The sequence below is a fragment of the Trachypithecus francoisi genome, unplaced genomic scaffold, assembly GCF_009764315.1.
Source record: "Trachypithecus francoisi isolate TF-2019V2 unplaced genomic scaffold, Tfra_2.0 Lachesis_group0, whole genome shotgun sequence".
Taxonomy (NCBI): domain Eukaryota; kingdom Metazoa; phylum Chordata; class Mammalia; order Primates; family Cercopithecidae; genus Trachypithecus; species Trachypithecus francoisi.
The window spans coordinates 144,746,851-144,763,567 of NW_022681453.1; the positions used below are offsets into that span (position 1 = coordinate 144,746,851).

The 16,717-nt window shown below is 42.0% G+C and overlaps 1 protein-coding gene across 6 annotated transcripts in view; it reads right to left on the minus strand.

Annotated features, from left to right (window-relative positions):
• Positions 1 to 9,469, minus strand: part of HPS3 (HPS3 biogenesis of lysosomal organelles complex 2 subunit 1) — a 45,196-nt gene extending 35,727 nt beyond the window's left edge. For 2 of the 6 annotated variants that reach the window (XR_004437297.1, XR_004437298.1), the window contains exon 1: positions 9,115 to 9,459. Coding sequence is in view for 3 of the 6 variants with exons in the window: in XM_033212356.1 (XP_033068247.1) it covers positions 9,115 to 9,331 (217 nt within the window). In the remaining 3 variants the exon portion in view is untranslated. Of the gene's footprint in view, positions 1 to 9,114 lie in introns of all 6 variants that reach the window. The other 4 variants (XM_033212358.1, XM_033212357.1, XM_033212356.1 and 1 more) reach the window with 3 other exon arrangements.
• Positions 9,470 to 16,717: the final 7,248 nt, after the last annotated feature.

Consider the following 16,717-nt stretch of genomic DNA (forward strand, 5'->3'; position numbering starts at 1 on the left):
TTGCCACTATGCTTCATAGTAATACATAGGCTTGTATCTATATATTTCCTGGGGGATTTATTGTAATGGTACAGATTCCCAAAAGTGAGATATGTTGGGCCAAAGGACATAAGCATTTTAAATTTCAATATTGCCCGATTACTATCAATTAGATAATGGAAATTCATGTCGCCAGCAGCACTGCTTAAACTAACCTGTTTCCCCACATCCTCACTAGCACTGACTCTACACAATGGGAGAAACATGGACTCTCATGGCTATTATAACTTACATTTCTTAGACCTTTTTATAAAGCTGGCCATCTTTTCCTGTGTTTATCAGCCATGTATAGTTTCTCTTCTGCATAATGTCCAATTTGTATTAAGTTGTTCATTTGTTTTTCTTATAATGACACTGTAGCTCTCTACCTAAAAGGGATATAAACCTTTTGTTGTCTATAAATAGTAAACGGTTTTAGTCTATTGTCTGATTTTGACTTTGCTGATGGCATCTTTTACCATACCCTTTTAATTTAGTACTATATGTATCTTTTCCTCCTTGCCTTCTGAGTTCCCATCCATGTCCTCCAAATTACATAAATATGCTCCTATATTTTCTTCTATTTTAGTGGAGGTTTAGAAAATATACATTTTTAATCTTTAGAATTTTGTGGGTAAAGAAGGGGATAAGTCAGACGATCTAATTTCACTTCTTTCAAATGTAGACTCTATATAATTAACACTATTAAGCAAATTGGCCCTTTTCCAATGAATTGAAATTGAAATGCTGCCATTACATTGACTTCCCATGTACTTAAGAGGCAAGCAAGCAAGTGCTACCCCTTTCTGCAGACATTCACTGGGCTGACCAGGCTCCCTCCTCCAAAATGATCCCGCCTTCTAGAGGTAGCAAGCTTTCTCCTGATGATGGTTCTTTTTATGCCACAGAGATGCAGCCTGAACCTGTTCTTTCTCTGGAGATCGTAGAATGCCTAAAGGGATCCTGTAGCTGCCCTAAGTTTGTTCACTTTTCCAGGGAAGCAGTTTGGACAAAGCTGGGATAAAGTTGAGGCCTCCATCTTCCTAAAATTCCTGCAGTAAATAAATTAAGCTTTTTTTTTTATTGTAGTACAATACACACAACATAAAATATACATTTTCACCATTTTTAAGTCTACAGATCAGTGGCACTAGTATCTTCTCATTGCTGTGCAACCATCACTACCATCCATCTCTATAACTTTTTCATCTACTTAAAAACTCTGCACCGGTTAAACAATAATTCCCTATTCCTCTCTCTCTCCCCAGGGCGAGACCACCATTATACTATCTCTATGAATTTGACTACTCTAGGTACCTCATGTAAGTTGAACTATATAGTATTTTTCCTTTTGTATCGGGCTTGTATCACTTAGCATAACTTCTCCAAGATCTATCCAGGTTGTGGCATGCATCAGAATTTCACTGCTTTTAAGGCCAAATAATACTCTATTGTATGTTCATACAATATATTTTATTTACTCATTTACCTGGCAATGGATCCTTGCACTGCTTCCACCTTTTGGCTCTTGTGAATAATTTTGCTACAAACACTGGCATGCATGTATTCATTCAAGTCCCTGCTTTCAATTCTTTTGGGTATATACCCAGAAGGGGAATTGCTGGATCATATGGTAATTCTATGTGTAACGTTTTGAAAAACTGCCATACTGTTTTCCACATAGGCTGTGTTATTTTACATTCCTACCAGCAATGTATAAGGGTTCCAATTTCTCCACATTCTCCCCAACACATGCTAATTTCTGTTTTTGTTTTTTTTTTAAATAGCAGGCATCCTAATGGTGTGAGGTGCTATCTCACCGTGGTTTGGATGTTGAGCATCTTTTCATGTTTTGTGCTGTTTATGTATTTTCTTCTTTGGAGAAATGTCTATTCAAGTCCTTAGCCCATTTTTTAATCAAGTTTTTTTGGTTGTTGTTGAGTTGTAAGAGTTCTTTATTATATATATTGTAGATATTAATCCCTTACGAGATATATGATTTGGAAATATTTTCTCCCATTCCATGTTGTCTTTTCAATCTGTTGATCAGTTTTTTGACATACAACAGTCATTAATTTTGATAAAGTCCAGTTTACCTATTTTTCTTCTGTTGCCTATACTTTTGGTATCATATTCAAGTTAGTAAATAAATTTTAAAACTAAGAATATTTAATTACAATACAACCTTTTTATTCATATACCTATAAATACATGCCCATTTCTTCTATAAAATTCATATATTAACTAATGTTTATAGTCTGCAAATTGTAGATAGTGTCCATGTTGTGTTGTGTGTTTTCAGATTAATGGCCTGGTCTTTAAATGATGATCCAGCACTTGCTAAATGTGCCTACCTGACAATCCTTATGATCAGAGCTTTAGAGTTCCTTCAATTAATTCTCACAACAGCCCTTCAAGATATAAATCTCCCTCCTCATTTTATACATCAGGAATCTGAAGCACAGACAAGCAAAGTAACTTGCCCAAGGCAACACAATGAACAAATTAGGAAACTAGGACCCAAATCTAGATCTGGTTAGCTCAAAAGTTTATGTTCTTTGCCCAACAATGCTGTTTCCCCAACTGATAGAAGGGAAATACAAGTCTACAGGAGTCTGTGGAGGCTATAACCCTTTACAAGAGAAGGGAACTAAATTTTTTTAAGCATTATGTGTGCGGTGCTTCATTTTACCTTTTTTAAATTTAAGTATCTTGCTCTGTTGCCCAAGTTGCCTTGGTTCACTGCAACCTCCATCTCCAGAACTCAAGTGATCCTTCCACCTCAGCCTCCCAAGTAGCTGAAACTACAGGTGTGAGCCACCACACTTGGCTAATTTGTGTGTGTGTGTGTACACACACATGTAGAAACAGGGTTTCACTATGTAGCCCAGGCTCAGCTTCTGTCTTTATTAAGTACGCTGAAAAATCATTCTCATTTTTACTCTTGAGCTTAGAGTTACTGATTTTTAAAAATAAGCTTTCCCTTTTACGTAGCAAGATCACAAACATGGCTAACAGTAACACCAGATTACAGGTTGTACTCCTATGACAAAATTGTATCACAAGGCAGAAATAATTTATAAGGCATCTAAATATGTTTTAAGACCTCAGGAAAACTGAGAGAAAGTAGGGCTTGTGGGAGGGGTAGATGGGCTGGGGCTGTTTTAGTACACTTGTGCTAATGGCCAGGCAATGACAGCCTTGCGGTCTGTGTCCTCCATGCCCCATCACCCCTAGACACCCCATAAACAAGTGTCTACCACCAAAGATCCCCACACAGCACTTGACCCTGGCCACCAGGTCTTTTTTCAGGAGTGGGGAGTTCTCAGGTCTCCTCTCTTCTTTGCTTTACACACTGTATTAGTCTATTTTCACACTATTGCTATAAGCAAATACCTGAGACTGGGTAATAAAGAAAAAAGGTTTAATTGACTCACAGTTCCGCATGGCTGGGGGGACCTCAGGAAACATAATCATGGTGGAAGGCACCTCTTCACAGGGCGGCAGGACAGAAAATAAGTGTGAGTAGGGGAAATGCCAGACACTTAAAAACCATTAGATCTCATGAGAACTCACTCACTGTCATGAGAACAGCATGGGGGAAACTGCCCCCATGATCCAATTACCTCCACCTGGTCCCGCCCTTGACACGTGGGGGTTATGGGGATTACAATTCAAGATGAGATTGTAGGTGGGGACACGGCCAAACTGTACCACACACAGAGCCTAAATTTATTTTCCCTTACTGATGATGTCAGGGGCCCCCGTCCTTCAAAATTTCTACCTACTTTATCCCTAATACCCCCAAATTTTATTTTAAAAACAACTTTCAGCTAATTTGAGATTTTTTCTTAACATGAAAATGTTTTCTGCTTCAGTAGAGACCTGAAAAGCATTTTTAGTAAATACAGATGACTAATGTAAGATTCTTTCCATTTTTGATGAGGAGACTTGCTACAGAGGAGGACACTGGGCATTGAGCAGAAATCCTCATGTCCCAGTTATTGTGAATGGAAGGAAGGGCCAAAAGGGAAACGCTGTGAAGTGGAAAACAAGTTATCTGGATACCATCATAGCCAGAGTCAGCCCTATTTATGTTCCTTTACGGGTAGATTAATAGGAGCTGTACCCAGGGGGTTGAAGTTCAAGCTGTGGACTGAAATTTACCCTTAAGCCACATGACCCGTGATGCTAATTCCATCCCACATGACTCTTAAACTTGCTTTAAGGCAGCCAACTGGATTACAAAAACATCTTTATTCTTTAAGGCCTCGTTAATGAGGTTACAATGCCATTCATGGCCTCCTGCAGTCAGTAGTGCTCTAGGTCAGTGGTTCTCAATCCTGATTAAATATTTGACTTACCCCAGTGCTGGCCTCACTCCAGGGAAACTACTACTGTTATCTCTGAGGGTGTGGCCCGGGTATGGGGATTTTTAAAAACTCCCCAAGTGATTGGTATGCATAGATAGTGGCCATCCAAGGATCCGACAGGCAAGAAAGCTAGAAGTTTACATAATACCTGCCACTCCAAATTCTAAAATACACATCCACGTGGAAGAATGAAGTAAATCATGTAAACATACTGTTTATGTGTATGCTTGTCTCTGTCTCTCTCTCTCACACACAAACACACACACACACATAAAAGTTGAAAGTGGTGAGTTTGTTACTCAACAGAACTCTTGAAAGTGAGAACTGTTATGCCTTAAAAGGGGTGGTGTAGAGAAAACTACCAATGTTGTAACAGGTCTGACTATTAAAGACAGATTTTATAAGAAATACCAAAATTGGAGTATTCCTGCTAAAAGGGAACTTAAAGAGTTAATGAGAGGTTTTCAAACAGGTCCGTGGCCCAGTGCAGGCCTGTTGATGTTGTCATTAGGCAAAAACAAAAACAAAAAAACCAATGACAGCAGAGTAAGTTGCTCACAAAGCTAAAGATATCCAATGTTTGATGCTAAGTGTTTTTTCTTTTATAAATAATGACAATAAATAGTAAGGCTTTTCATTTTTTAAAAAAAAACACAGGCATATCCCAGAGATATTGGAGGACTGCTTCCAGACCACTGCAATAAAGCAAATAACACAATAAAAAGAGTCACATAAATTTTTTGGCCTCCCAGTACATAAAAAAAGTTATGTTTGTACTAGATTATAGTCTATTAGGTATGAAATTGCAACAAAAAACAAAGCAATGTAGATACCTTAACTAAAAATACTTTATTAGTAAAAATGCTAACGATCATCCAAATCTTTAATGAGACATAATCTTTTTGCTGGTGAACAGTCTTGCCCCGATGCTGATGGCTGCTGACTGATCAGGGCAGTGGTCACCAGAGGCTGGGGTGGCTGTGGCAAATCCTTAAAATAAGACAACAATGGGCTGCACACAGTGGCTCACACCTGTAATCCCAGCACTTTGGGAGGCCAAGGTGGGTGGATCACCTGAGGTTGGGAGTTCAAGACCAGCCTGACCAACCGTGGAGAAACCCCATCTCTACTAAAAATATAAAATTCGCCGGGCATGGTGGTGCATGCCTGTAATCCCAGCTACTCAGAGGGCTGAGGCTGGGAATTGCTTGAACCCAGGAGGTAGAGGCTGTGGTGAGCCGAGATCACACCATTGCACTCCAGCCTGGGCAACAAGAGCGAAGCTCTGTCTCAAAAAAATAATAATAAAATAAAATAAAAAAACAACAATTAAGTTTGCTCCATCAAATGACTCTTCCTTTCACAAAAGGTTTCTCTGTAGCATGCAATGTTGACAGCATTTTACCCACAGTAGAACTTCAAAATTGGAGTCAGTCTTTTCAAACCTTGTCACTACTTTATCAACAAAGTTTATGGAATACTCTAAATCCTTTGCTGTCATTTCAACAATGTTCACAGCATCTTCAATAGAAACAGATTCCATCTCAAGAAACCACTTTCTTTGTTTATCCATAAGAAGCAACTCCTCATCCATTCAAGTTTGATCATAAGATTGCAGGAATTCCATCACATCTTCAGGCTCCACTTCTAATACTAGCTTTCTTGCTATTTCCACTACATCTACTGTTATTTCATCCACCTAAGTCTTGAGCCTTTCAAAGTCATCCATGAGGGTTGGAATCGACTACTTCCAAACTCTTGTTAATGTTGGTATCTGACCTCCTTCCATGAACCCTGAATGTTTTTAATGACACCTAGAATGGGTGAATTCTTTACAGACGGTTTTCAATTTATTTTGCCCAGATCCATCAGAAGAATCACTGTCTGTGGCAGTTATAGCCTTACTAAATGTATTTCTTTAATGAGACTTGAAAGTCAAAATTACTACTTGATCCATGGGCTGGAGAATGGATGCTGTATTAGCAGGCATGAAAACAACATCAATCTCCTTCTACATCTCCATCAGAGGTCTTGAAGGACTAGGTGCATTGTCAATGTGGAGTAATCTTTTGAAAAGAATACTGTTTTCTGAGCAGAGCAAAACAGTGGGCTTAAACAATGCTGTAACAGCTGTGCTGTCACCCAGGCTTGTTTCATTTCTAAAGCACAGGCAGAGTAGATTTAGCATAATTTTTAAAAGGGCTCTATGATTTTCAGAATGGTAAATGAGCACTGGCCTCAATTTAGTCACCAGCTGCATCACCCCCTAACAAGAGTCAGCCTGTTCTTTGAAGCCAGGCATTATCTTCTCCTCTCTAGCCAAGAAACTCCTAGATGGCATATTCTTCCAATTTAAGACTGTTTTGTCTACATTGAAAATCTGTTGTTTAGAACAGCTGCCTCCATAAAATCATCTTAGCTGGATCTTCTAGACTTGCTGCAGATTCTACATCATCACTTGCTGCTTCACCTTGCACTTTTATATTATGGAGACAGCTTCTTCCCTTAAACCTCATGAGCTGAACTCTGCTAGCTTTAAACTTTTCTTCTGCAGCTTCTCACCTCTCTCAGCCTTCACAGAATTGAACAGAAGGCCTTGCTCTGTATTAAGCCTGGGCTTAAGGGAGTATTTTGGCTGGCTTGATCTTCTATCTAGAGCACTCAAAGTTTTTTTCCCAACAGCAATAAGGCTTTCTAATCATTTGTGTTCACTGGAGTAACACATTTAATTTCAAGAACTTTTGCTTTGCAGTCACATCTTGGCTAAGTGTTTGGTGCAAGAGGCCTACCGTGCAGCCTATCTCAGCTTCTGACATGCCTACCTTCCTCACTAAGCTTAATCATTCTAGCTTTTAATTTAAAGTGAGAGACATCCAAGTGTCACTTGAACACTTAGAAGACATTGTAGGGTTATTAATTGGCCTGATTTCAATATTGTTGTTCAGGGAATAGGGCAGCCTGAGGAGGCAGAGACTATCAGAGCAGTAATCAGAACACACACAACACATGTCAATTAAGTTCACCATCTCATATGGGCACAGTTCATGGCACCCCAAAACTATTACAATAGTAACATCAAAGATCGCTGATCACCATAACAGATATAATAATAATGATAAAGTTTGAAATATTGCCAAGAATTACCAAAATGTGACTCAGAGACATGTAGCGAGCACATGCAGTGTGAGAAATGGAACTGGCAGATTTGCTCCACACAGGGTTGCCACAAACTTTCAATTGGTAAAAAAACAAAAAACAAACAAACAACGACAAAAAAAAAAAAAAAAAAAACACAGTATCTGCAAAGTACAACAAAGTGAAATGCAAAAAACTAAGGTATGCCTGTATATGTCTTGACAAAATAAGCAGTCAGATACTATGTATGGTAACCCCACAGTTTTTAATTGAGCCACAAAATCCCAGCATCTGGATATCACTAACACAAAATCCCAGTGTCTGGATATCACTAACACAAAATCCCAGTGTCTGGATATCACTAATCTATTAATTCAACTTTTTTTTTTTTTAACATAAATTCAGACCCCACGGTTTCTATAAACTCACACAGAACCAGCTGCAGGGTAAGGATTAGAGACATCTCCACTCTTCCAGGTTCAAGCTCTCCGCTTCATTAATACCACAGCCACCAGCTTTTGCACCGTAAATATTGAACTTTACACCCATCTTGTAAAGTATGAATCGAAGGTAAGTGTATTAAAGGAATTCTATGGTAAATTCTTCTGTGACTTAAAAGGGATCTAGTTTTAAATGTTGGATTTTTCTAAAATAGGATTCACCCACACAGTATTTCCTTGGCATTGCTTCACATTTCTGGTGGGAAAGAGTAATGGCTGCTCTTACAACTGTTTTGTTTTGTTTGAGACGGAGTCTCGCTCTGTCGCCTACACTGGAGTCTGACGGCGCAATCTCCGCTCACTGCAACCTCCGCCTCCCAGGTTCTAGCCACTCTCCTGCCTCAGCCTCCCCAGTAACTGAGACTACAGGCTCCCGCCACCACGCCCGGCTAATTTTTGTATTTTCAGTAAAGACGGGGTTTCACTAAATTGGCCAGGCTGGCCGAACTCCTGACCTCGTGATCCGCCTGCCTCGGCCTCCCAAAGTGCTGGGATTACAGGCGTGAGCCACTGGCCCGGCCACGGCTGTTAAAGAGAAGGGGCACCATCTAAGACTTGAGTTCTACTTACAGACATTTAAAAATCAACACATAATGTGAGTTTTCAAAAACCGACCGGAAGTGGATGGAAGTACAGATGTGAAAGGACTGGCCGTGAGTTGGAATAACTGTTAAAGCTGGGGGTACTTGGAGGTTCAGGATACAGTACCAGTCTCCTTTCTCCTACCTTTTTTTTTTTTGGTAAGTCTTTGAAATCTTTGCACTAAAGAGTCTTTTGTTGTTGTTCGCTTAAGTATCCGAGATGAGTGGAATCCAGCCAGAGGCCTTATTGCGGAGACCCAAAACGAAGAGGAGATATCAGCGTCTCCGCCCCGACAGAAGCAAGTTCATACCTATGCTTGCCGCGACAACCGCATAGCTCAATGTGACTTCAAGCAATCAGATGCCAGACCCAGGGAGACGATCCGGCAAGTTCCGGAAAGCAAGAAGTCCCATCCCCAGCTAGAGCTGCAGCACGAACGCTCGGTCCGCTAGCTAGGAGGCCCCAAGCCGGGCCCCAGGCGGCCCCTGGCTCTCCGGATTACTCACCCGCCTCGCTGTAGGCCAGGCGCAGCACCCGGCCCAGCGTGGAGAAGGCGCACCGCGGCTGGCACAGCTCCTGGCCCGCCACCGCGAAAGCCTCCACCTTGCAGCCCGCCGCCACGAAAAGGGCGTCACGCCCCCCGCCGCAGAACCGCTCCGGCTCCAGCTTGCAGGGCACCACCTGCTGTGACCCGAACGGGTGCAGGTTGTACAGCTGCACCATCCCGACCTCCGGCTGCTGGATGGCCCAGCCTGCCCGCCCCGCAGGGCGCCCGGAGACCCCGCGCCGAACGCGAAGGTAGGACCACTTCCGTGAGCGGGCCGGCGACGCCGAGTCACGTGAACGCCAGCCGGCCCCGCCCGCGGCTAAGCTACTTAAAGGGGCCGCCGCTGGGCGTGGCGGGCTCTGGGAAAGCGGTCACGGCCGTCTGGCCCGCGCTCACGCGCTGCAGTGCTTTCGGTCTCAGCGCCCCGTACTCTGCCGCCCAGAGCTCGCCACCGCTCTACGCTCAGTGGCTGGTGGGTGCGGGGACCGCTGGGTCCTGCCTGTTACTCCTTCGGGCCAAGCGAGATGTTTTGACTTTTGAGTAAGTTCTGACAATTCATCATCTATCTTGTAACATTTTGTACTTACTTTCAGGAGCGTTATTCATGTCTCTTCAGTAGCCCCTGAGCTTCTGGAGGATGGGGTTGCAAAAACTGAAATGGGGTGCAACTCGGGTCTAAACACTCTGAAGAGTTGCTAAAAAAAATTGGAAATTCTAGAATAGTTTAGCAGGAAAGAGCAACGCCTTGAACGTGCTTGGCAAAAAGATATTTGTTGAATGAAAGAATTCATGGATTTAATCTTGTAGGCATTTGACAAAAGACTAGTTTGAACCCCAGAGGATAGGAGAACTAGGAGGGGAATCCCCTGGCTTTCAGTCCAGTGCTCCTAAAACTATGTAGTAAATGATCCATTCCTGACATCTCAACGTGGAGTTAACGATTGCAACGCTTCCCCCCCCCCCTTTTTTTTTAAACAGATTTAGATGAAACAAGTAGTATAACTTTTTCCAGTTCACCTAGAAAATATATGTGTTAGCATGGACTGAGGGATGATGTTTTGTTTAGGCACACAGGGACATAAATGAAAGTGCAAAATTTTCTATAGTCAGTTTCCAGTTCAATCACCCTCATGAGCACTTTATTTAAAGAATTTGTAAATTAGATGCAATTGGATTGCAGTTAAACTTGCCTCCCTTCCTAGGCCCTTCAGATGAATAAAGTATCTCAAAGTAATGGGAGACAACAGGTTCGTCAAACTCAGTGAGGCAGAGAAGTAGACATGGAGGTATCTCAGGTCAGGAACTAGGCTGCAAAAAATCACAGAAAGCTTCTGTGGAAAACAACCAGACTAATAGTCCACAAGTTATTTGTTCTAGATACAACACTTGAGAGCAAATATCAAAAATCAATAGTAAAAAAGGTTCCTTTCTACAAATATCTGCCATATTATTCTTTTTGGCTTAATTTTCTCCTTCAAGACTTAATTCTCCTAATTCAGTTTCCTCCTAATGAAGACTGATATTGACTTTAATGTAATCTCACCTGCATAAAAAGAATATCTATTCTGGATAAAGAAGTGAGATTTGCTCAAAGCCTGGAACCCCAGTCCTTCCTAGAGATAGTGTCTTCTTCCTTAGTATAGTCACTGCGCCTGACTCATCTAAAATTCTTTGGGAAGAGACATGCTACCCAAGGGAAGGTGGGGCATGTGTCTGGTTTCCACATTTGTCAGGCGCTGTGAGCAGGAGCTGCCCACTTGTATTCCTGTTACGAATTCAGGGGCAGCAGTGGCACACCATCAATTCCTTATGGGAGGTTGTATTTGTTTGCAAGGACTGCCATAACAAAATACCACAGACTGGGTGGCTTACACAATAGATATTTCATTTTCACAGGTCTGGAGGCTAGAAGTCCAAGATGTCAGCAGGTCTGGTTTCTCCTGAAGCCCCTCTCCTTGGCTTGAAGATGACTACCTTTTTATTAGGTGCTCATATGGTCTTTCCTCCGTGTGCCTGCATCCCTGGTGTCTCTCCCTCGTCTTATAAAGATACTAGCCGTATTAGACTAGGACCCACCCTTACAATCTTATTTAATCTTATTTCTTAAAGGCCCTATCACTATATATAGTCACATTCTGAGGTAATGGAGGTTACAGCTTCAACATATGAATTTGGGGGCAAGACACAATTTAGCCCATAGCTAAATTTAGGGTAGCACTCTGTTGAAAAAGGTTGTCTTGAGAACATCCCTCCCTCCCTCCTTTCTTCCTTCCTTCCTCTCTCTTTTTTTTTAAAGAGATGGGGTTTCGCCTGTCACCCAGACTGGAGTGCAGTGGTGTGATCTTGACTTACCGTAGCCTTGACCACCTGGGCTCAAGCAATCCTTCCATCTCAGCCTGCAGATTAGCAGGGACTATAGGCACATACTGCCATGCCTGGCTAATTTTTAAATTTTTTTGAAGAGATAGGGTCTTACTATATTGCCTACGCTGATCTTGAACTCCTGGACTCAAGCGATACTCTTGCCTCAGCCTCCCAAAGTGCTAGGATTATAGGCATGAGCCACTGCACCTGGCCCTAGAACTTCTTCAAGCTATATTTGCTGGGGAGATTTAGGATACTTTATGGGTAAAAAGCTCCCCCCAGTTTCTTCTGGGTGACAGCACTGCTAGGGATGGCTACAAAAATGGTTCTGCAACAACATGGACAAAGAGCTCTACTCAACCAGCCTAGAAAAGAAGGATTCTGGATCTCTGGAGCACTGATTCCCTATCCCATCTGTGAGGTACCTCGGGATATCTGCATTGATCTTAGAAAACGTGTTGAGAAAGTCACTCACAAAATGCCATTTACTTCTCATTTATTTCTATATTTCCTCAAAGTTCTTTCTGGAAAAGTCACAAAAATCAAACAAGGAAAGTGTATAGGAATTCCCAAAAGGTAGCTGACCACTATTTGCATAGGTGGCTCCATTATTTTTGCTTCTTAAAAAAGGGGCCTCTGAAAGATTTTTTAAAAATTAGGTTGCTGTTGTAAGCATGCTTCCAGAAGAATAGAACATGACTCTCTCAGAGCAATGGATGAAGTGGTTTCTGCATCTCTAAACAACACCATCACAACGGTCAGAGAAGCCCAAGGCACTTGGGGAAATCAAGTGCCAGCATTGAAGTGTCCAGCCCTTAGCCTTCAGATAGAGCAGTTGGTGGGGTGTAAGGAGGTGCAAACAACAGCTCCAAATGGCCTTCCTTCTCTCTTCCCTAGCCTCCTCTTCTCTCCCCTCTCTTCCCTAGTTTTCTTTGCCAAAGTGGTACAGGCAGGCCACTTCTGTCGTTTTCCTGGCTTGCTGCATTTAGAGGGTATCCTTGCCTTTAAGATCCACCACATTGCCAAAACTAGTGCTAGAATCTTGACCCGTCAGCACCATTGTATTACTCTCTCTTCCTAAATCATTCTCTTCACTGGGCTTCTGACAGTCCACTTCAGATTTTCCTCCTCTGTCTACTTTACTAGATCCTATCCCTCCTTTCTCTGAACTCTAAAATTAGATGAACATGTTCTCTCCATCTATACTCACTCTTTCAGTGAAATCAACCAATCCCATCACTTACAAAATTATCTAAATATTATGAACCCCTGGATTTATATCTCCAGCTCTCAGCTTCCTTGAGCTCTTACCTTGAATATCCAGTTTTGTTAGGCTATTCTCACATTGCTATAAAGAAACACCCGAGACTGGGTAATTTATAGAGAAAATAAGTTTAATTGGCTCACGGTTTTGCAGGCTGCGTAGGAAGCATGATGCTGGCATCTGCTTAGCTTCTGGGGAAGTCTCAAGAAACTTAGAATCATGGCAGAAGGTGAAGGAGGAGCAGGCATGTCACATGGCCAAAGCAGAAAAAAGAAAGGAGAGAGGTGCCACACACTTTTAAACAGCCAGATCTCTCAAGAAATCACTCCCTATCATGAGGACAGTACCAAGGGGAGGATATTAAACCATGCATGAGAAATCCACCCTCATGGTCCAATCACCTCCCACCAGACCCCACCTCTAACGTTGGAGATTGCAATTCAACATGAGATTTAGGTGGGGGCACAGATCCAAACTATGTCACCAATTTAACATCTTTATTGCCTAACAGTCATTTTCAGACTTCAGATGTCCAAAACTAAACTTCTGATTCCTTCGTGCCCTGCATCCACCTCTTATCTTCCCTAACTAGGTAACTAGCACTAGTCACTTAGGCTAAAAGCCCTGGAATGTCACTGACCCACCTTTTCCTGTATTTTTTTTTTTTTTTTTTTTTTTTTTTTGAGACGAAGTCTCTCTTGTCCCCCAGGCTGGAGTGTAATGGCGCGATCTCGGCTCACTGCAACCTCCACTTCCCGGGTTCAAACGATTCTCCTGCCTCAGCCTCCCGAGTAGCTGGGATTACAGGCACCTGCCATCATGCCCAGCTAATTTTTGTATTTTTAGTAGAGACTGGGTTTCACCATGTTGGCCAGGCTGGTCTCAAATTCCTGACCTCAGGTGATCCACCCGCCTCGGCCTCCCAAAGTGCTGGGATTACAGGCGTGAGCCACCACGCCCGGCTGACCCTTTTTCTCTCACACCCTACATCCAATCCATCAGCAAGTCCTGTCTGTTCTGCCTTTAGAATCTGACCACTTTTCACCATATCACGATTACCATCCCAGTCCATGTCACCATCATTTCTTACCTAAGCAAATGCCTTCTAACTGGTTTCTCTGCTGTACTCTTTGCCCACCTCTAGTCTATTCTTCATAGAACAGCCAGAGACCTTTTTAAAAAGTACTGCACCTTCTCGTCCCTCTCCTTTTCTCTATCACCCAAAAAATTCATCTTAAAACTATTAAGTGGAGTAAAGTAAGACCACCATAGTGGGGGGAGGAGGAAGCCATGCAAGTGAAGAAGCAGAGCCAAATGTAATGAAAAGGGCATCCATGATGGGGTGGTACAGCCTAGTGTGGGGAGTCAGAGGCCACAGTGGGTGAAGAGGGCATTGCCATGGTGTGTCAGAGCCTGATTAGTGAGGAGAGCACTCATGCAGGACAAGGAGGGCATCCACACATGAGGTGGGCTGGTTTGAGGTGTTAGAGCCTGAGCAGAGAGGAGGAGTGTTCATGTGAGGGTGTTCGTGTGAGAGGGGCAGCCTGGCGTGGAGGGTTGGTCTATTCAGTAAATACAGTATATTAAGAAGAGTGGGAGGCAAGTTTCTCCCTGCTGACAAAGGAAAGGACAGTATAATTACCAAAAGGAGAAAATCAGAATTAGTCAATAGGAAAAATTGAAATTGTGTATCATGTGATGGGAAGCAATAAGAATACAGCATCATTTCTGAGATGCTTTTATTAAAATTGCACAATTTAATAATGAGGAAAACATCAGACCAATGCAATTGGTTTTTTTTTTAGACGTAATTTCGCTCTTGTTGTCCAGACTGGAGTGCAATGGCACGAGCTCGGCTCGCCTCAGCCTCCCGAATAGTTGGGATTACAGGCATGCACTACCACACCCTGCTAATTTTTGTATTTTTAGTAGAGACAGGGTTTCTCTATGTTGGTCAGGCTGGTCTCGACCTCCTGACCTCTGGTGATCTACCCACCTCGGCCTCCCAAAGTGCTGGGATTACAGGCATGAGCCACTGTGCCTGGCCAGACCAATGCAATTTGAGGAAGATGCTATGATGAATTAAACTACAAATTAATGACAGAAAGATGTCTGGAAGATCTCCAAATATGTAAGAACCAAATAGCATACTTCTAAAGAAGCCATAGTTCAAAGAATTAACCAAATGGAAAATCAGAAAATATTTTGAACTGAATGAAAATGAAAACAAACAAACAAAAAACAATACCTACATTAGAAAAGATGAATGGCTTCAAATTAATGACTTCAGCTTCTACCTTAAGAAACTAGATCTCAGAATAGGGGAAAATGATTTTAAAAATAAAAAATTTTTTAAAAAAGAAACAAGAATAAAGAAGACTAAATTAAACCCAATGTAATCAAAAGAAAGGAAATAAAGTTCAGAGCAGAGTTCAGAGAAACCAAATACAGAAAAACATTGGATAAAATCAATAAAATCAAAAGCTGTTTCTTTGAAAAGATCAATAAAATTGGTAAAACTCTAGCCAGACTTATCAGGGGAAAAAAAAGAGTAAAAATACATATTACAAGTATCAGGAATGAGAAGGATGACATCATTAAAGATTCTTCAGATATTAAAACAATAATAAGGGAATATTATAGATAATTTTATGCTAATATAGTGAACAAAGTACATGAAATGGACAAAAACTCTTGAAAACACAACCTACCAAAGCTCACTCAAAAAGAAATAATCTGAATAGCTGTATCTATTTAAGAAATTGTATTTGTAGCTAAGAACCTTCTCAAAAAGAAAACTCCAAGCCCAGATGATTTCATGTAAACATTTACCAAATATTTAAGGAAGAAAAAGCAAGTACCAATTCTACAGAATCTTTCAGGAAATGTTAAAAGAGAAAATGCTTCCCAACTTATTCTATGAGGCCACTTTCCTACTCAGAACATCCCAATGGCTTCCCATGATACTGAGATTAAAAGTAAAATTTCTTAGGTTGACCTGCGAGGCCCTGCATTATCTGGCCTGTGTCTCTCTCCAACTTCCAACCAAGCTTTCCTACCACTATCTTTCATTGCATCCTTGACACAGAACCCCTCTCAAAATGCCTAGACATTTTTAAAGTCAGTATTTTAAAAAGATTCCAATAGGAACCACTGAGTTTATAGACCCCTTTTTTCTGTGCTTAGAGCACTGAATAAATCGAAGCCCTTACTCTAAGATGTTGTTTCACTTTTCTAACTAATGTGTATAAAACTATGAAAGTATGTCCTCAAGTTCTAAACAGACTAAATAGCTCTTCAGACGAATACTGTTAGTCAATAGCGACCTCTGGCGGTCTGATGAGAACCTAAACGAATAATCTAATTTTCTTGGTGTAGGACCACTCTTTTTTTTTTTTTTTTTTTTTTTTTTTTTTTTGAGACGGAGTCTCGCTCTGTTGCCCAGGCTGGAGTGCAGTGGCCGGATCTCAGCTCACTGCAAGCTCCGCCTCCCGGGTTCACGCCATTCTCCTGCCTCAGCCTCCCGAGTAGCTGGGACTACAGGCGCCTGCCACCTCGCCCGGCTAGTTTTTTGTGTATGTTAGTAGAGACGGGGTTTCACCATGTTAGCCAGGATGGTCTCGATCTCCTGACCTCGTGATCCGCCCGTCTCGGCCTCCCAAAGTGCTGGGATTACAGGCTTGAGCCACCGCGCCCGGCCAGGACCACTCTTAACACAGGAAAACACTTCCCCCCGCCAACACACCCCCTCCCCTACATACACATATTATACAGAAGGGGAAACGGAGACCCAGAGAGTAATTGATAGCTGTGGAACTGGAACCTGACTGGTCCACCTACCTCCTCTTCCTCTCAAGGGCATCCTCCCCTAGTGTGGCCTCATATTCACATCTTCCCATTATAAGGAACACCAGCATTCACTAATAGCTTCCAG